The sequence below is a fragment of the Schistocerca piceifrons genome, chromosome 2 (genome assembly GCF_021461385.2).
Source record: "Schistocerca piceifrons isolate TAMUIC-IGC-003096 chromosome 2, iqSchPice1.1, whole genome shotgun sequence".
Lineage (NCBI taxonomy): Eukaryota > Metazoa > Arthropoda > Insecta > Orthoptera > Acrididae > Schistocerca > Schistocerca piceifrons.
In genome coordinates, this window is record NC_060139.1 from 1,106,582,678 (window position 1) to 1,106,604,434 (window position 21,757).

General features: G+C 40.9%; 1 protein-coding gene across 1 annotated transcript in view; it reads left to right on the forward strand.

Annotated features, from left to right (window-relative positions):
• The window catches only part of LOC124776913 (filamin-C-like), a 542,943-nt gene that overhangs the window by 506,917 nt on the left and 14,269 nt on the right, over nt 1-21,757 (forward strand). Inside the window, exons 18-20 of the mRNA XM_047252124.1 lie at nt 10,616-10,754; nt 10,857-10,936; nt 13,655-13,822. Of these exons, the coding sequence (XP_047108080.1) occupies nt 10,616-10,754; nt 10,857-10,936; nt 13,655-13,822 (387 nt within the window). The remainder of the gene's footprint in view (nt 1-10,615; nt 10,755-10,856; nt 10,937-13,654; nt 13,823-21,757) is intronic.

Genomic DNA, 21,757 nt, shown 5'->3' on the forward strand with positions numbered 1-21,757 from the left:
AACTATGTGTTGTGCATGTGTTGTCAAACTGCATCCCATCAAGCATGGCCCACTCTAGCATTATCACTGTCCTGGGCAAAAAAGTTAAAATGCCTCCCCTTGTCAAGTGCGCATCCAAGGGAGCAGGGGAGTCAGAGGCATTGAGTCATGATCCGCACATTATAATAAAGTATTTATATTTATGATTTACAAATTTCTAGACTTTGTCACTTTATTATTATTATTATTATTATTATTATTGCTGTTGTTATTGTTGTATTCATTTCACACAAAATGACTATACCGAATCATGACCCTCTCAAAACCTGAAGCCTGGATGGTGACCTTTCCCATCCCAAAAACGTCCATCTGTGCCTGCCCCTTGCAATTTGGTAATTTAAACATTTTATTTATTGAAATAAAATGTAAGTCTTTTGAATAATATAAAAATCATGTATTTAAATGGATGTAAGTTACAAAATTACATTATGTGCAAGGCAAAAAGTGACACATCCTACAATAAATGAGTACAGCATAATCCCATAGTTACAAAATTTACAAAAGTTAGGCAAACATACAATAACACTGAAGACTTTTAAATGTACACAATTCACAAAGTTACATTCTGTGTAGGACACTAAATGATGCATCATTAAAATATACAAGTAGTGTAATCTCATTACTACATTTCTTAATATTAGGGTTTCTCGCTTAGTAAGTCCTTTTTGGCGGCCACCTCATTTTTATTGTTTCCCACTCACATACACAGAACTAAATATGAGAGCTTTCACACAGATCGATCACGGTGTGGCACAACGTTCATTCCACATCTTTCTTTGGCAGTTGGTATGACCAGAAGTCACAACAGTAGTGTTATTTTCTGTTGAGAGTGAAGACTTAAATAATTTTGATTGTCGCAGCCATTAAATTATGGTATGACAATTGTATGTATGGAAAGAAATCAGGAGAAAAGTAATGCTGATGATATAAAAAATATGCCATGAAAAAGTTATACCATTGGATGCAGTTGATAAAGTGCGACCTGCATTTGTTTTCAGTCCTGTTTCGGTCTTAGCCAGCCCTCTAAAACTTTTTCCTAGTTTCTGTGAAATACAAAAATAAATTTGAAGAACACTGGTCTACATTGCTCTTAGCATAACGGATGCTGAATATTTTAGTGAAAGGATTCAACATTTTTCCCCACTTATGATGTTGCAAACATCTTTCTGGCTTGGGATTGCTAATGTAGGGATACAGACAGAATTTATCACATTCAGATTAGCTAAGTGTCCCATTTAAGTTTAAGGGTAAAGTATTGCAAACTAAATATTATAGAACACCAGTATCATTTGTCTCCCAACAATGACAGGTGTGAAGGCTTAATACTCGTGATCATGTAGTTTCCTTGCAATTTATGCCTAGAATATTTAATCAGACGTTCAATTTGAATATAATGTCCAAAGAGTTAATTGATGTTTTTATCTGTTAAGTACCTATCAAGGGAAGAATAATCATTAAATAATTACATATGTTAAGAAAACACCTCCATGTTTTATCTCAACTTTCTACAATGGGTAACTTACACCTGAAACTAAAACAAAATTTACATCAATTCCGTCTGACAGTATGAATAAAACAGTATTTTTCATAAATCTCACTTCCTCTTCAACTATTTTAACACAAAACATAACCAAAGTTTTTATAAATTAAATAATGCAATGTATCTGTTCTTAGAGAATAGTATACTATGCAAAAAGCATGGGAAAATTTGATTGTGAGGGAGAGTGTGCCAACCACTGCATCACATAATTACCTGTTTTAAGGTCGCTGTGACCTAGTGTTGGTAAGTAGCTACTACAAAGAAGCTGAATTTTGGAACACAAATGCAGGTACCAGGTAGATTCCTGCAATACCAAATACTTAGATATGGTGAAGTTATTAGCGATTTATACGACAAACATAAATTGATGCATATCACACATGTGTGACAATCCAAAAACATTGACACATGTGACAAAAATGCAAGAGAATTTAATGCTTGCAGATGACAGTAACAGGTAAAGGTGACGAACACATCACAGCTGCAGCCAGTGGTGTCAACTCCATAATGCAGAAACATTTTGTACATGCCAATACTCAGAACCAATCTCATTTCTGTGGCAAAGGGTGTGGACAGCAACTACAGAGTGACATTTGAGGAACCTCATGAAATTATAGGACATACTAACAGCAAAATCAAAGTGCTTGCAGATAGGGTTGTTAATGTGTTTTCTTTACCAGAAAATAGTCCAAAGGCATTCGCCATTGTCAAGCTGAAACTTATGAAAAGTGATATGTGAATCTGACATACTCGATTATTCCACCTGAACTCATGAGATATGATCAGAATGGTCAAAAATGAGCATATGACAAGTTAAAATTCAGTGACGTTAATCTCATTAAATGCCTTATACATCTTAATCGAAAACTCATGTCAAGTTACTCCACCAAATGAGAAGGGAACTCAAATGAACTTCTGGGAGTTAATCCACTCTGATGTGTGTGGGCCAATGAGAGAAACATCTCAATGTTATGCAAAATTTATTGTGACCTTTATAAATGACCATAGCAGTTGGTTTCAAGTCTATTTCCTTTGAAATAAAGGAGAAGTTGTAGACAAATTTGCTGAATTTAAAAACACAGTTGAAATTAGACATAAAATTAAATTCTTTCAGTTAGACAACATTACAGAGTACTGCAATGAAAGAATGGACTCCATCCTCAGAATGTAGTGATGTCTAATGGTTCTACACGCAATGCAGCAGAATGGTGTCACCAAATGAAAGAATCATTCATTAGCTGAAATGGCATGTTGCATGCTGCTTGAGTCAAGACTACTGCCATCATTTTGTGCCTAAACAATCAACTCAGCCAACTAGATCTGCAGGACTGTTTGATAGAGTTCTGCATGAGAAGTGGCTGAAGAGGGAACCTGACCTATCTGATCTTGGTGTATTTGGTCAAAAGGTTGTCATCCTGGATAACTCATCAGACAAAAGAAGGTTCAATCTTAAAGGCAAAGAATGGATTTTTGTAGGTTATTCTGACTGTTCAAAAGCTTATTGTTTGTACCAAGAGATCACAGGATTCACATGTCAGGTGAAGTGAAGCTCCTTGATCATGACAGTTTTGAGTCCAAACAAACTTACATGGACTTCTGTGCAAGTGCCTGTTATTGTCTTCTGGCAGGTATGATGTTATGCCATAATAAAGAACCAAACATGAGATAATACAGCACTGGTACTCAAGAAAATCTGCAGACCAAAAACCACACTGAGAAGTATAATATCAGGTTGGAGCCTACTTCTTTGTAAATCTGGACATAGAATGTGCACTTTCAGCCGAATTATGCATTTTAGTGTGGTTTACGAAATTCCGATGCTCTTGGAGTATCCTGTTGTGTTTATCACATAATGTAAGGTCTTTTAATGCTATGTAGGTACAAACATGTCAGCACCCTAGTTGTTGTAGCTGCGCACATGCGCTTATGCTAGTTTCTAGTGCTCTCTGATAACTGCTAATGCAAATTCTAATGGTCGCAGAAAAATATTGTAAATGGTGGTTGAAATGCATTACTTTCAAATTAAATTTCATTTTATGCAAGATGAATTATGTTATGTGTGCAAATGTGTTTTGAATTTCTTAAATTACAGAGCATTTGATTCTCATTTAAAGCTCAACATGTTGAGGGCCAGCCACTTATGTCAGAAGAATTTCAAGCCCAGAAGACCAGACATTTATGTCATCATATAAAATTTTACTGGCACATTTGTGTGATGTATATTAAAGTGTACTACATGCAAACAAAGACTAATATTATATGTGAAAGCTTAGCTTTTATTGTAGCTACACTGAGTATATTAATTTAAACCATAATACGAAAATATGCAGTGTACATATTGCTGCATGTCAAAGATCTTTCCTAAATGGGCATTTTTTGAGAGGGGAGGGAGGGGGAGGAGAAGTTTTGTTTTCTAAAGTGCCGGGAAGATCTATGCAAGTACATAAAACCTTAACCATGCAAAAGAATGATACGTTTTATGGTTCTGAGGGAAAGTATACTGTCACTTGACATGGAAAAAGTGTTTTTTCACCCAGGAAAAACCCTGGAATTTTTTTCCTTGTCCACATATGTATTGGTGCCTATAGGCATGAATATGTGCATGTTTTCAAGTCACTCATTTGTATCTGCGGATTATTTGCCATACAGTGAGTTTCAAATTAAGTTGTTCAGTAATTATGTGTTATGGATGTATTGTCAAACCACACCCCAGTGGTGGGAACTACAGTATTGGCAATGCCAATGATATGTCTATCATTCTGGCACTAATGTTAAGAATGTTTCTGTTTGAATGGTTCAGTAAAAGAAACCTATCTGAATCTCTGAACTAAAATACAGAGCTTTCAGTGTATTGCTTAGAAGATGGGATAGGCAGATGGCCTTGAAAGGGAGGAGGAGGAGGTGGCAAAGCCAGCCACACATCAGTGTGTGATGGTTTGAAGAGTTCCTCACACACACAGGTTGCAGTTGGGATGGTCTTCTGGTAATATGCAACTAGCACCATTTATTGTCACAAGTGTTCAGTCTGGTCAAAACTATCCATCCAGCCTGTTCCAGAGTTTCCACAATAATTTCATTATGGAAATTGATACCGAAAGAGAGGAGTAAATATTGTTGAGTTTGACACAGCTACTACCAAAATATCAGCTCTTCAAGCCATCAACCATGGGTGGCTAGTGGGAAATATTTCCAGTTTTATCAAGCAGTTATCAAATAATAGTGATTGTGGACACATGGAGCTAATGAAACTTAGCGGTGGATTGTTTGCCACATTAAAGTTCCTTCCAAGGGTTAAATATATGTATTATTTATTAAGAGCCAACTAGATGGTGTTCAGTAAGTAACTATGCAGTTCATAACTTGCTGTATTAAAGTCACAGAAGTTATAAGAGATGCTGGAAGTGAAGTGTTCCCCTTGAACTTGACGACACAGTTACTCAGGTTTCTGCATCCAATGTGGCATGTCAGTGTGGCTTGGAGCTCTTGTATGGTGTGCAGATTGCTTTCATAGGCATTTCCCTTCAACGTACTCCATAGAAAGTAATCCATTGTTGCCACGTTGGGTGAACATGGAGTCCAGAGTCTTCGAGAGATGATGTGGTCATCAGAGATGTCTTTTAAAAAGTTCATCACCTTGTGGGCTGCATGCACAATTGCCCCATTCTGTTGGAACCAGGCAGTCTCAATTTTGTTCTCATTCATTGCACCTAGGAAGGGCTCCACAATGCAGGTACAGTACCATTCTGTATTTATGGTGTTGTGAAAGAAGATCGGCCGAATGATGTGTTTACGAGTCACTGCACAGCAAATATCAAGCTTTTCATCATTAAGTGTGGACACCTTAAATTCATGCGAATTCTCCGTAGTCCATACATGACTATTCTGACTACTCACATAACCAGAGAGGTGAAACCATGAAAAACATTGTGTCAAGAATCCCCTCACCATTATCCTGCAGGAAGGACAGAGACCAGTTGTAAAAGTTCACGTGCAGCAGGTGATCGTGTCTCTCATTTTATATACAACTTACATCTTATACGGCAACACGTACAGTGATTTCCGCAGAATCTTGTGAGCCGAATGTATGGACATGTGGGCCTGCTGAGCTAGTCATCTAACCAATTTCTTTGGACTTTGCAGAATCATGTCTTGCACCTCTGCCACATTCTCTTTGGATGTGGATGTGGAAGGCCTGCCTGATTTTGGAGCATTATGAACGCTTCCAGTCTTTCAAAACTTGGTGACGAGGTTCTGTATGGCATTCCGGGTAGGCAACTTCACTCATGGGAACTTTGCTGCAAATGCAGCTTCTACTGCTGAGGTAAACTTGTCTCCATTGCAGAACACATGCTCCACGAGAAACACTCTTTGTTCAGTCATCAGCATGATGACCTGGATCACAATGATGTCATGCAAGATGTTGGTCTTCAATCAAAGTGAATCTGTAGAAACAAAGATTAGTTGATTACATCTAACTACAGAACCATCTCGCTACAGGCTTTTTGCCTATAATGGAAACATCTATAATGGAAGACTTCCAACATCTGTGAAGGTTTCCTTCCAGTGAAAACCAAATAAGACACCTAGAAATGTTTTGTCAGCAGAATTAAGTAACAAAACTTATCCTTTTGGTACTCTCAGGGACTTTTACATGAACTTTGATAATGTGAATCATAAAATTTTAAAAGGAAAACCGCAATTTCGACACGTAAATGGTACCCTTGTGTAATGTTATCACCCTAATAGAGAGCACATGGATCAAACATGAGCAGAATCGTAGCAGTAAAGCTAAGCACAGAATATGGAGGCAAAAAAGATAACAGTTTCTCAAGGTACAAGTTCTTAGTTAGCTGCTTTTCATGACCTACATACATTGTGACATTCACCTGCTTTATTTCTTCATTGATTGTCCGCAGTGGCGATGCACTGCATTGCTATAGTGGCTGAAAAGGGGGGGGGGGGGGGGGGAGTGTAAGTTCAACGCTGACTACTTCAAATGATGTAACCAACAGGTGCACATTCGCGTTTCACAGTTCTTTACTTTCACTGTTCACACACCCCTCCCCCCAATAATACAGTTACATGGCCAGTTAACTATTGGCAACTTTTAATAAGCCTCATTAATAGTTTGCAGGCATACATCAGCATACTGCTACAATATTTTACTGTTGAATATCTATGAGCAATAATAAACCTAATCACATAGTTCACAGTTCTTGCAGAATAAAACGGTACATATTGAACAGACACTGTCATTGTTTCAATACACAGCCTAATTGTGTTACACTTATTTCACAGTTAAGTTGATGCATTGTTATTGTTCTAACAAAGACAGGTTTCTTGTCTAAAACTCGGCTGTGGACTGACTGTCTCAGGACCAAAAATCAGGCCTCTATATATCTGCACAATAATGGGTACTAAAAGGGTTAGACCGAATTGTTTGTTTAAGTTATGCAAACAATACTTTTGACAAAACTGGTAGTTACTTTGGAATTAATTAAGAGCTAGCTTTGCTAACATGTTTTCAAAGAGAGCCAAATAACTACTTATAGAATGCTATTAGTAGTTTCTCCAAATTTTTATAATTAGTACAGAATTTACACTCCTGGAAATGGAAAAAAGAACACATTGACACCGGTGTGTCAGACCCACCATACTTGCTCCGGACACTGCGAGAGGGCTGTACAAGCAATGATCACACGCACGGCACAGCGGACACACCAGGAACCCCAGTGTTGGCCGTCGAATGGCGCTAGCTGCGCAGCATTTGTGCACCGCCGCCGACAGTGTTAGCCAGTTTGCCGTGGCATGGGGAGCTCCATCGCAGTCTTTAACACTGGTAGCATGCCGCGACAGCGTGGACGTGAACCGTATGTGCAGTTGACGGACTTTGAGCGAGGGCGTATAGTGGGCATGCGGGAGGCCGGGTGGACGTACCGCCGAATTGCTCAACACGTGGGGCGTGAGGTCTCCACAGTACATCGATGTTGTCGCCAGTGGTCGGCGGAAGGTGCACGTGCCCGTCGACCTGGGACCGGACCGCAGCGACGCACGGATGCACGCCAAGACCGTAGGACCCTACGCAGTGCCGTAGGGGACCGCACCGCCACTTCCCAGCAAATTAGGGACACTGTTGCTCCTGGGGTATCGGCGAGGACCATTCGCAACCGTCTCCATGAAGCTGGGCTACGGTCCCGCACACCGTTAGGCCGTCTTCCACTCACGCCCCAACATCGTGCAGCCCGCCTCCAGTGGTGTCGCGACAGGCGTGAATGGAGGGACGAATGGAGACGTGTCGTCTTCAGCGATGAGAGTCGCTTCTGCCTTGGCGCCAATGATGGTCGTATGCGTGTTTGGCGCCGTGCAGGTGAGCGCCACAATCAGGACTGCATACGACCGAGGCACACAGGGCCGACACCCGGCATCATGGTGTGGGGAGCGATCTCCTACACTGGCCGTACACCACTGGTGATCGTCGAGGGGACACTGAATAGTGCACGGTACATCCAAACCGTCATCGAACCCATCGTTCTACCATTCCTAGACCGGCAAGAGAACTTGCTGTTCCAACAGGACAATGCATGTCCGCATGTATCCCGTGCCACCCAACGTGCTCTAGAAGGTGTACGTCAACTACCCTGGCCAGCAAGATCTCCGGATCTGTCCCCCATTGAGCATGTTTGGGACTGGATGAGGCGTCGTCTCACGCGGTCTGCACGTCCAGCACGAACGCTGGTCCAACTGAGGTGCCAGGTGGAAATGGCATGGCAAGCCGTTCCACAGGACTACATCCAGCATCTCTACGATCGTCTCCATGGGAAAATAGCAGCCTGTATTGCTGCGAAAGGTGGATATACACTGTACTAGTGCCGACATTGTGCATGCTCTGTTGCCTGTGTCTATGTGCCTGTGGTTCTGTCAGTGTGATCATGTGATGTATCTGACCCCAGGAATGTGTCAATAAAGTTTCCCCTTCCTCGGACAATGAATTCACGGTGTTCTTATTTCAATTTCCAGGAGTGTATATTTGTTTATAATTTAGAAATAGAATTTAAGTTACAAAACAATTACTGATCCCACCCTATAACAAAAGATACTAACTAGGAACAGTCAAAACTAAGCACTAAATTAGATCTGGTGTTACATTCTTTAAAACTGAGGGCCATTTTATGAAAATGCAGATTATACTCACTTATGTTAATGGTAATTAGTTAAAATTGAAAAAAAAAAATGAATTTTAAGGAGGCAGATGGCAAAACAAGGGGGGAAGTAGAAATATCTCTGCTTGCTTTGTCACAATGTGATCTGCATTTGCTGATCTCACATAGCCTATTAAAATGTTCAGTGCAGCCTCCATATTTCAGTTAATTCCTTCTAGTTGGGCATCACAGCCTCAATAAATTCCATGAAAGACAAAATCATTTCTGCTCTTGCTGTTCAGTTGGAATAAATCCATTACTCTGCACTGCTGATATGTTTTGATCCATGGCCATTCACAGGGCCAACACAGCCTCAACAACTGAGATTGGTCTGACACCACGGCAAAACCACAATTGACCTTCGTGAGTTATTGTTGGTGCATTTGTTGATGACCAAGGGTCTAAGCTTGCCAGTAGTGCAGAATAAAAATTTTATGGCAAATGAACAGCCAGACTGTATTCTGTACTTACTTTTTGATTTTTGGGTACTTATACAGAATTATATTCTTCATTACACTGTTGCAGTCAAGTACTCTGTTATGTGGATATTGATTTATTTTTCTGCCTGTATAGTGGCACCACCAGATGTCACTATTGAAACCAAATAGCTGGTGCAACATTACTGTTGGTCCCTGTAGCACCACTGCCCAGAAGGCACTGCTCATGAGGAGTGCTCTTTGTTGAGATTGTACCAGAATCTGGCATATAAGGCACGCAGTAAATATGTATCAGTTGTGATGTGATCTGTGGAGTGTGCAATGAGTGTGCTACTGGTTTGGCTTAGGTGCTTCTAGCATTGACTCTGTTTGTCATAGACATGAGTTTGATATAGCAGGGACTGAACTTGACTTTGGAATATGGATTCAAGTTACTTTGTGCTGTTTCTGAAGAAAATCATTTATGTATTTCTCACTGCAAATAAATCAGGACGAGTCCCATTAGCTCTTGTGAAACACACTTTTTACTAAAGCCTGGAACATCCTTCAAACAAGGAATTCAAATTATCCTAGTTAACAAATCTTCAACAAAAGAAAACTTTTATGATGTATATGACCATAAGATTGAAGAATGAAAAATTCATATGCAAAGATATAGCAACCAAATATTTAATCTGAACTTTTGACAACGAGTTCTGTCTTTGATGACTAACAGTGCATCTGGCGTACTTTCTTGTAAATGTATACAGGTGAAGCAAAATATTGACTGCACATTTTGCTCTCAGTAATGTCCTTCAGCCACAAAGAATTTTCAAACCTGATGAAGAAATATGAATTCCACAAACTAAGAAGACTGAGACTGCATTTGTATAGAGACACAAAAGTATCTTTCATAATATACGTTTAAGAAATTTAAGTGCAGCTAAAACACGTTTAAGTTTTTTAAGATTTATCTAAAAATGTAACAATTTCAAGGATGTAATTACAAACAGTAAAGATGGACGGCAGACAGTTACCTGCATATGATTTATGGCTGCGTGTAAACACCTGTAACACCTCTGAAAATTGCACCAGCTTTCATTCTTTTTCTTGTTTTCTCGTCTTAAGTGGGCCTATTCATATATGCCTACACAAAAAAACACATGCGACAAATAATTGTGCGTACACATGCAGAGGGAAAGAGGGTATAAATTTTTGAGGTATTATTTGTGTGCACCCCCCCCCCCCCCCAAATCCCCCAATCAGTCATCTGCATTTGTTCATTTTTGTTTGTTGTTTGAATCCTGGAATTTCCATTATCAAAAAATGTTATTAGAATTCCAAAAGCACAACTCTGTACAGAGTTCCATTGAAATATTAAGTCCATATATTTAGTGAATTACTAACCATTTCTGTTCCAGCACCTTCGAGACATAGTATTCCAGTTAAGTTGTTTAGAAGTGGCAGTCATTTGACTGTTGATTTTACACCAACTGAAATAGGGGAACATGTTATTGATATACGAGTAAAAGATTCGAGAGTTGTTGGATCACCATTCAGGTAAGAATGTAGACCAGTTTCTATTCCATCAGTCCCAATGCATTTACTGATTTATTTTCATATGTCTGTTAAAAAACTGTATAAAGACTTTTTTTATTTTAGGACACATGCCTACAATGCACGAGCTATTCAGGTTGGCAGAATACCAAATGGAGTCGTTGGACAGCCTGTGGAATTTGAAAGTAAGTGTGAAAGGAACTGCATGAATGCACGCAGATTTATTTTTAGGTATGCTATAAAGCATCATGCACTAGAGCTGATCAGTTCAGCTGTTGTAAAACATGATCTGGGTCCCAGTCTTAGAAAATCACAAGCCTTTAAACGGTTCAGAAATTCACTGTAGTGCATTCTACACTGCAAAGTGAAACAAATGATCTAGTATGCATTAAACTGCTTGCAAAGGCATAGAGTGTTAATTCTATGAACTCTTTCCAGTATAGCCTTATCATCGGTACAGAAATCACATTACCATGCACACTAAAGAAAAGACAGTAACTCAGTGACCTTAGAAAATCACAAAGAAAAACTGAATCACTGCTAGGAAAATGCTTACTTTCCTTCATTCTGTAGCTCTGTTTTATAACACTTGCTGCCAGTAATTTTAATAAATCTGTTTACTACTTCCTTGTTAACTAAGAATTAAACAAGGTAAAACTATAGATTTTATTGTGTGGTCCTTTGTTCCTGTAGGGAATGATATAAATGAGTAGCAGATGCAAGATTTCCACTTCAAAATATGTAAAAAAGAGCCAATATATAACAGATGTGATTGATATCTTGAGTAAAGACATTTATAAAGATCACACAGTTCAATTACCGCATGGAGATGAAGATTTGAAAGATACTGCTTGCATTCCGTCAAGAAGAAGATCAAGATGTTAGTACCCTGGTGTCGGGACTACACAAACCTTAAGAATGTAGTCTCTTTAGTGCATGATTAATATTCTAGTAATTAAAATTTTTTTAAAAAAGACAGATGAAGCAACATCAGTGTACTGTGAGTGAATGAGGAGTAACAGAAAAGCTGTCTCCTGTTACCATTGAGAAATCTTAAAAAGTCCAATGAGATAAGATATCACGATATTGTAGAACAGGATAAAATATTGTTTGTTTTGGCACAATGACTCATTTTATGAGACAGTCATAAACTGTTTTAGCCTATAGTTACAGACTTCAGATGCCGTGATGCAGCTGTGGAATCATTCAGCAGTCAGCTTCAACTGCTGGGACTCTAAATTTTCTCAAAAGTGTTCCATGAAAAGAACATCACCTTCCCTCTGGGGATTCCCAAAGGATCTGCATAACACTTACACCTTCTCCGAACCTACTGATAACAAATCTAGTGGCCCGCCTCTGAATTGCTTCAATGTCCTCCATCAATCTGACCTGGTAGGGATCTGAAACATTCAAGCAGTATTCAAGAATAGGTCATACCAGCATTCTGTAAACAGCCTCCTTTGCAGCTGGACCAGACTTTCCTAAAATTCTCCCGATAAACCAAAGCTGATCATTCACCTTCCCTGCCATAGTCCTCACGTCCCCATTCCGTTTCATATCGATTTGCATTGTTATGTAACAATATTATGAGTAGGAAATAATACCAGAGAATGAAGGTTGCTACTCACTATATAGTGGAGATTCTGAGTCACGATAGGGACAATAAAGACACACACACTCACATAAACGCAACTTGCACACACATCTGCAGTCTGAGAGAGCTGAGACCACACTGCGAACAGCAGCACAAGTGCATGATGGGACTGGCGACTGGGTGACGGTAAGGAGGAGGCTGGGGCAGGGAGGGAGAGGGATAGTATGGTGGGAGTGGCGTTAGTCAAGTGTAGCAGTTTAGACAGAGGTCAGGAGAGAAGGTGCAGAGGAAGGAGGGGGTAAGTAGCAGAAAGGAGAGAAATAAATATAAAAATAAATATAAATTAAAAGACTGGGTGTGGCAGTGAAATGATGACTGTGTAGTACTGGAATGGGAACAGGGATGGGGCTGGATGGGTGAGGACAATGACTAATGAAGGTTGAGGCCAGGGGGGTTACAGGAATGTAGGATGTATTGCAGGGAAAGTTCACACCTATGCAATTCAGAAATGCTGGTGTTGATGGGAAGGATCCATAAGGCACAGGCTGTGAAGCAGTCATTGAGATGAGGGGTATCGTGTTTGGCAGCGTGTTCAGCTACAGGGTGGTCCACTTGTTTCTTGGCCACAGTTTGTCGGTGGCCATTCGTGCAGACAGACAGCTTGTTGATTGTCATGCCTACATAGAATACAGCACAGAGATTGCAGCTCAGCTTGTAAATCACATGACTGGTTTCACAGGTAGCCCTGCTTTTGATGGGATAGGTGATGTTAGTGACCAGACTGGAGTAGTGAAACCAGTCATGTGATTTACAAGCTGAGCTGCAACCTCTGTGCTGCATTCTATGTAGGCATGACAACCAACAAGCTGTCTGTCTGTCTGCATGAATGGCCACCGACAAACTGTGGCCAAAAAACAAGTGGACCACCCTGTTTCTGAACACGCTGCCAAACATGAAATCCCTGACTTCACCAGAAGATGACGGGTACGAAACTCATTGAAACGTTGCAACAAGACGACGCCACCACTCGGCTGATAACCTGAGAAGTTGCGTCTATGTGATTTTGTGTGTGTGTGTGTGTGTGTGTGTGTGTGTGTGTGTGTGTGTGTGTGTGTTTGTTTGTTTGTGTGTTGTGTCTACTGCTGAGAAAGGCCTTAATGGCCAAAAGCTTTAATTGTGTGAATCTTTTTGTTGTGCCTATCGCCACTCAGCATCTCTGCTATATGGTGAGTACCAACTTTCCTTCTCTGGTATTGTTACATTCCATCCTGGATTTTTCATTGTTTGATTTATGTTTGTTTTCGTTTAGTTGATGGCTCTGGAGCTGGGTCTGGCAACTTGGAGATTCTAGTCAATGGTGGCCACGTTACCAGCTTTGTCCGGAACTTGGGTAACCAACGTTTTCTGGCATCATTTGTGCCACATGAAGCACTAAGTCATATGGTTGAGATGAAATTCAATGGAGAAGTGGTCCCAGGTAAGTGTTGTCAGTCTTTTTTTATTCCCTCTCTCAGAAACAAATGATTATGGTATATGCAAGTTTCATTCTGTTATCTTTTCTCAACCACATCTGTTGTGATAGAAGTAGTTCATTGCAATGTTATCCAACAGTTTTATAACTTTGCGATTACTGAATGCATCCATTAATTGGTGTGTAAAACATTTTGAAATGCTCTTTGAGTGCATGTTTGCAGAGCTTCTTGCACATGTTTATGAGCTAGTAAGAAAACTACCGACTTTGTGAGGCAGCCTTACCTTTTAACCACTAACTGTGTCTATGTACAGTAAGTCTTACCTACACAGGAGACCAACACCTGGGCTGAATTGAAAGAAATAACAGGAATTTTTATTTTTTGGAAATGATTTATTTATTCTTTTACATCAATGCCATCAATTTCAAGTTAGTCCCCCATTAAATATTGTAAGCTTATGCCAGCTATTTTTCCAATAACCAAAACGCTTTTAGAACTCAATATTTGTGATAGCCATATCTCTGTTAGTGATGTGTTCTTCATCTCAAGTATGCTAGTAAAATGATGTCCCTGTAAGGTTTTCTTTATTTTTGTAAACAGAAAAAACTGACCTGGGATCATGTCTAGTGAATATGGAGACTGGGCTAGCATTACAGTATTGTTTTTGGCTACAAATTCAAGATAACCAAGAAAATGTGAGCAGGTGCCTTACTGCCATCAACTGTTTTGCCAAAAATCTAATCTTTTCCCCCTGATTGCTTCATGCAAATGGCATTAACTTATATGTAGTACTCCTTAATGACCATTTTACATTGTGGCAACAACACATGGTACACTACTGAAAGATACAAGTACTTCACATTTGTCCACATTTGCCTATCTTTTTCAATTTCTTTGATTCAGAATGCTTTCAATGGGATGACTGAGCCTTAGTTTGAATTTCACATCCACAAATCATTTTTTCATCACCAGGCAATTACTTCCATGTTATTGTTGAATTCACATAGTAACTCGTGAGCAAATTGCATTCGCCACCATTTTTGTGTGAAATTCAACAATTTTGGACACGTTTTGCTCACACACATTATGTACCAAAACATGAGGGAAAGAAGTTCATGGTCATGAGACAGTTTATATGTCAATATAATCAGCAACATCTTTCATTGTGGTTTGCTGATAATTCGTAATCATATATTTCAATTTTCCCATGATTTCATCAGCTGGTAATGTGCTGGGGCGCTTTTGGTCCTCATCATGTTCATTCTTCCTTGAAATCTATACACCTCTCATAAGACCTTGTTTTACTCATAGGAGACACAAAGAAACAAACAAACACTGTCCAAACAGGCCTTGAAGGTTCAATGGTACTGACTGGCTGCCATGTCACCCTCAGCTCTTAGGCATCACCAGAAGCAGATATGGAGGGCATGTGGTCAGCACACCGCTCTCCCAGCCAGTGTCAGTTTTTGTGACCAGTGTCAAGGGCTGAGTGCAACTCATTTGCCAACAGCTCTCAGCAGACCTGGATGGTGATCCATCAAAGTACAAGCCAAGCCTGACAGTGCTTAACTTCGGTGATATGATGGGAACCGCTGTTACCACAGCGGCAAGCCCATTGGCTCATATGAGGCACACCAAAAGTAATATTCAGTATTTGTAAAACTTTTCTGTGTTATTCCATTCTTACAGCAAAATTTAATACAAATCATACAAAGTAAATAATTGCCATTACTAGCAAACCATGTAACATTTCCGACATCTGACAACAGGCTAAATATGCACTATCACTAGTGATGTACAAATACTTTTCAGACAAGTTTACACACACAACAATGAAGAAAATGCAAATCAAGCTAATACAATATGTGAAAATACAAAACATACTTCATATCTACAAACAATAGGCAAGCAGTGTGGTCTGATAATTTAACTGACACAGTGGGGCAGTAAATCAAGGGAATACAGCTTCAAATCTGTGAAGGTGAGAGATGAATTGAAATGAAATGAAATTAATGGTTATAGCTCTGAAATGATGATTGAATAGACACCCTAGCTGCAAACAGGTGTTGATATACACTCCTGGAAATGGAAAAAAGAACACATTGACACCGGTGTGTCAGACCCACCATACTTGCTCCGGACACTGCAAGAGGGCTGTACAAGCAATGATCACACGCTCGGCACAGCGGACACACCAGGAACCGCGGTGTTGGCCGTCGAATGGCGCTAGCTGCGCAGCATTTGTGCACCACCGCCGTCAGTGTCAGCCAGTTTGCCGTGGCATACGGAGCTCCATCGCAGTCTTTAACACTGGTAGCATGCCGCGACAGCGTGGACGTGAACCGTATGTGCAGTTGACGGACTTTGAGCGAGGGCGTATAGTGGGCATGCGGGAGGCCGGGTGGACGTACCGCCGAATTGCTCAACACGTGGGGCGTGAGGTCTCCACAGTACATCGATGTTGTCGCCAGTGGTCGGCGGAAGGTGCACGTGCCCGTCGACCTGGGACCGGACCGCAGCGACGCACGGATGCACGCCAAGACCGTAGGATCCTATGCAGTGCCGTAGGGGACCGCACCGCCACTTCCCAGCAAATTAGGGACACTGTTGCTCCTGGGGTATCGGCGAGGACCATTCGCAACCGTCTCCATGAAGCTGGGCTACGGTCCCGCACACCGTTAGGCCGTCTTCCGCTCACGCCCCAACATCGTGCAGCCCGCCTCCAGTGGTGTCGCGACAGGCGTGAATGGAGGGACGAATGGAGACGTGTCGTCTTCAGCGATGAGAGTCGCTTCTGCCTTGGTGCCAATGATGGTCGTATGCGTGTTTGGCGCCGTGCAGGTGAGCGCCACAATCAGGACTGCATACGACCGAGGCGCACAGGGCCAACACCCGGCATCATGGTGTGGGGAGCGATCTCCTACACTGGCCGTACACCACTGGTGATCGTCGAGGGGACACTGAATAGTGCACGGTACATCCAAACCGTCATCGAACCCATCGTTCTACCATTCCTAGACCGGCAAGGGAACTTGCTGTTCCAACAGGACAATGCACGTCCGCATGTATCCCGTGCCACCCAACGTGCTCTAGAAGGTGTAAGTCAACTACCCTGGCCAGCAAGATCTCCGGATCTGTCCCCCATTGAGCATGTTTGGGACTGGATGAAGCGTCGTCTCACGCAGTCTGCACGTCCAGCACGAACGCTGGTCCAACTGAGGCGCCAGGTGGAAATGGCATGGCAAGCCGTTCCACAGGACTACATCCAGCATCTCTACGATCGTCTCCATGGGAGAATAGCTGCCTGCATTGCTGCGAAAGGTGGATATACACTGTACTAGTGCCGACATTGTGCATGCTCTGTTGCCTGTGTCTATGTGCCTGTGGTTCTGTCAGTGTGATCATGTGATGTATCTGACCCCAGGAATGTGTCAATAAAGTTTCCCCTTCCTGGGACAATGAATTCACGGTGTTCTTATTTCAATTTCCAGGAGTGTATATCATTGGGGACATGTTGAAAATGTGTGCCCCAACCAGGACTCGAACCCGGGATCTCCTGCCTACATGGCAGACACTCTATCCATCTGAGCCACTGAGGGCACAGAGGATAGTGCGTCTGCAGGGACTTATCCCCTGCACAGTCCCCGTGAGACCCACATACTCAACATGTCCACACCACTACAGTCGTAGTGCGCCTAATAGATGTTTGTCCATCACACTTATTACTCATGGCAGATTAATCTACCAGGCCCCTTATGAGTTGGGGCATAGCATGTGCATTCACGCAAGAAGGTCAATGGCTTGGTAGCCACATTTTAACTATACATGAAAGTAGTACCTGTTCCCGAAAGAACAGATACCATTGATGACTGTGCAATTTCTCTAGAATAAAATGATAATTAAATCGCCACCTTAGCTGCAAACAGGCATTGATATACATCATTAGGGACATGTTGAAAATGTGTGCCCCGACAGGGACTCGAGCCCGGGATCTGCTGCTTACATGTCAGATGCTCTATCCATCTGAGCCACCGAGGGCACAGAGGATAGTGCATCTGCAGAGGGACTTATCCCTTGCACGCTCCCCGTCAGATGCACATTCCCAACATTTCCACACCACTACATTCATAGTGTGCCTAATAGATGTTTGCCCATCGCACTCATTACTCATATGGGACTTGGTAGATTAATCTGCCATGAGTAATAAGTGTGATGGGCAAACATCTATTGGGCACACTATGAATGTAGTGATGTGGACGTGGGAATGTGCATCTCACGGGGAGCGTGCAAGTCCCTGCAGACGCACTATCCTCTGTGCCCTCAGTGGCTCAGATGGATAGAGTGTCTGCCATGTAGGCAGGAGATCCTGGGTTCGAGTCCTGGTTGGGGCACACATTTTCAACATGACCCCAATGATGTATATCAACACCTGTTTGCAGCTAGGGTGTCGATTTAATTATCATTTCACTCTAGAGCAGCTGCACGGCCATCAGTGATATCTGTTCTTTTGGGAACAGGTACTATTTTCATATATGATTATAGCTCTATCATAATTTGCATTGGGAAGTATCTTTTTTTTCATTTCTCAATGGTGACTACTTTCCATTATCAAACTGTCTGTATGTATTGTAAGTGTGACCAATACTGACGATAGCCTACGTACAAAAACTGCCCCTCCAGGATGATCACAGTGGCATATGATGATCAAATTGGTACTATGGCCAACTGAGCAACAGCAACTGACATTATAGAGTTCTCAGAACCTGCGATCTAGAGGCAGGGACACTAACCACTAGTCCATAAGCTGTGGACAAGGTGTGGGAAAGGTGGAACATTTCTGGTCTGGAAATTGGGGTGGCATTGATATATCAGTGAAATTTTGTTTGTTATTATATTGATAATTATGGCACTATAACAATAGTTGAATGTCAAATTGACGTGCTGAATACTTTTATTCTTTGTAAAGAAGTCACGTTGTGTGTTTTGGAATATTCTGAAAACAAATTATATGGTTTGAACAGTTCACCAGCAATGGAAACCAAATTGCTGAAGACTGTGTGGAGTTCACTCCTTAATTTTTATCAGTTATTAAATGCACAGCTAAGTTCAATTGCTGACTTATTCTCAACATGGAAGACATCTCAAAATGCAGTAAAATGTGGTAGCAGTGAGAAAAAGCAGAATTTATGGTGTACGAACAGAAATAAAAAAAAAGTGGCACCACAGGCATATTAGAAGAAAGACTATGATACGTTTTACATGAAGAATTAACTATTACAAAGCTTTGTGCAAAAATTGGTGCTGCTATTGTAGAACATTGATCTAAAGCAAATGCACAAATGAAACTTCAAATTGTTCTGAAAATCACCAACTCAATTTTGTGCATCTATGAACACTTCAGATTAGATATGGTTCCACTGTCTACCAGAAATGAAACATCAGTCAGAGCATTTAGTGGATGTTGATGGTACCACACAAAAAGGGATTAAGTCAGTTTTGTCTGCTGGGAAAATTCCAGTTAATATTCTATTAAGAGACAATCATCCACCGTAATGATAAGGAAAGATTCTTTGCTATTGGAAAACTAAGGAAATTAAAGTAGAAATTAGCATCCAGATTTGGCCCCCTTGTGTCCATCTATACCGGCATCTAAAGAAATTTGTGTTTAGGGATTATCTGGGTTCACGAAGAGGCTACAATTGCAGAAGAATAAGTGTTTTCGAAACTGACTTCCCACATACACACAGCCACACATAAATTCAGTGGTGAAATCCTCTCACTGGAAAACTTTTGGATCAGATGCACTGACTTAAAAAAGGGACTGTGTCAATAAATAAGGCCACTTTTCAAACAAAAACCACACCCTTTCACTATCAGTTGGGGAACCTTTCTTTTTGCCTCATAAAAAGTAAAACTGCATACATGCAATGCAACAACAATTTCTTACTGATTTCATGAATCCAAGACCGGAACAACAACAACAACAACTACTACTACTACTACAACTACAACTACAACTATTACTACTACCACCACCATCACCACTACATTAGTAGTAGTACTGCCACCACAACCACCACTCACTCACCTCTGCCCCTATCCTGCTTCCCTTTGGTGCCACATGGTGAGTGAATAATATAAAGTGCTCACAAACACCACTCACCACTGTCCCTACCCTGCTACCCTTTGGTGCCTCACAGTGAGTGAATAAGATGAAGTGCTCACATCCACCATTCACTCACAAGTGTTCCTATTCTGCCTATCTTTTGTGCCTCACAATGAGTGAATAACTTGATGTGTTCTCAACCACTACTCACTCGTCACCAACCCTAACTTATTTTCTCTTGTTGCCTAACAATGAGGAATAAGGAGATGCAGTCACAACCACCACTCACTCAACATTTTCCATGTCTATATCTGCATACATATGTAACAAGCCACTGTACAGAGCATGGCAGATGGTTCCTCATACAACTACTGTGCATTTCCCACCCTGTTCTCTCTGGCAGATAGAGAGCATGAGAAATGATTATCTGTAAGTCTCCATGCAAATATTAATTTCTCTTACACCTTATATTTGTGGTTCTCATGGAAAAACTACGTTAGTGGTAGTACAAATGCTCTGCAGTCAACTTCAGGTGGCACTTGTCTAGTTTTTCTCAATAGTGTTTTGCAAAGAGAACACCAGCTTCCCTCCGAGGATTCCCATTTGAGTTCACAAAGCATCTCCATTAATACTTGTGTGTTGGTGAAGCTATCAGTAACAATTCTAGCAGCCCGTCTCTGATTTGATTCGCTGCCTTCCTTTAATCCAGCACTTGAGCAGTATACAAAAATAGGTTGTACTATGCTCTTTATGTGTTATCCTTAACAGACTGTGATGGCATGACTAATAACGAAATATTTTTTTCCCTTTCTTTTACTACCTTGTACTCCATAGATATATTTCTGATGATGTAGAATATTTTTCATTTGGTTATATAGTGTAGAACTTCAAGTGTGACTATGTGTACTTTACTGTTTTCTATACGAGTTCCTTATGTAAGGACGTAGATTTTTTTTATGATATTTCAAATAGTTTTATTAAATGTATTGTGTGAAATGGAATGCAATAGGCAGAAGTGTTGTAAGAACTGTGGAGCGAGAGAGATATCAATAGTTGTCGGGGCGAACAATGTGGCAGTCAATCATGGAAGGTGTGTGAACGTGGCAGTACTGGGTGTATTGGTGTGTGCTTAATGCAATATCAATATTGGACTTTCATGTGTTGGACATGGTTTGAAATTTGACTTCATGACGGACATTCTAAACAGATGTTTTATTACGTGAACGCTGTTGGTTTTTGTAGAACGATGCTTGTGTCAGTGACAATGCACTTGTGAACAGACAGTATTGTTGTCCATTTAGAATTGAGCTGCATTACATAAAGCGTGAATTTAATATTGCTCATTTTCTTGACAACAAAATATGATGTATGCTAAAACAACAACCGCCAATGTGGAAACTGTGAAATGTGTTGCTACATAAGTGATCGTTTTTGCGGGAACATTGCTATTGTGAGCCATCAATATTAACAGCAGATTGTTCAACTTTACAAACTGGCAAATTATAGCAAATGGACTGTTAATTTAAACATGATGTGTGCACTGTGCCAATCTATTGTGTGTGAAACTTGCAGTTGAACTTATTGTGCTGCATAAACAGTTACTTTGTTCCGGCCTACGACAAATGGATGCTACGCAACTTATTACCACCTCCAGCTGAAATAGGATGTAAGGAAAGAAGATATATTAATGTCAAGGACACAACTGGATGAACTTACAGGATTCATATCAGCAACTTCAAACCGCTTCTACTGCCTTCACCACATCGCACCGACCCAGCATATATAAGTTTCAATACAACCTTTTGAGAATCTCACTGTTGTAACCAATTTAACT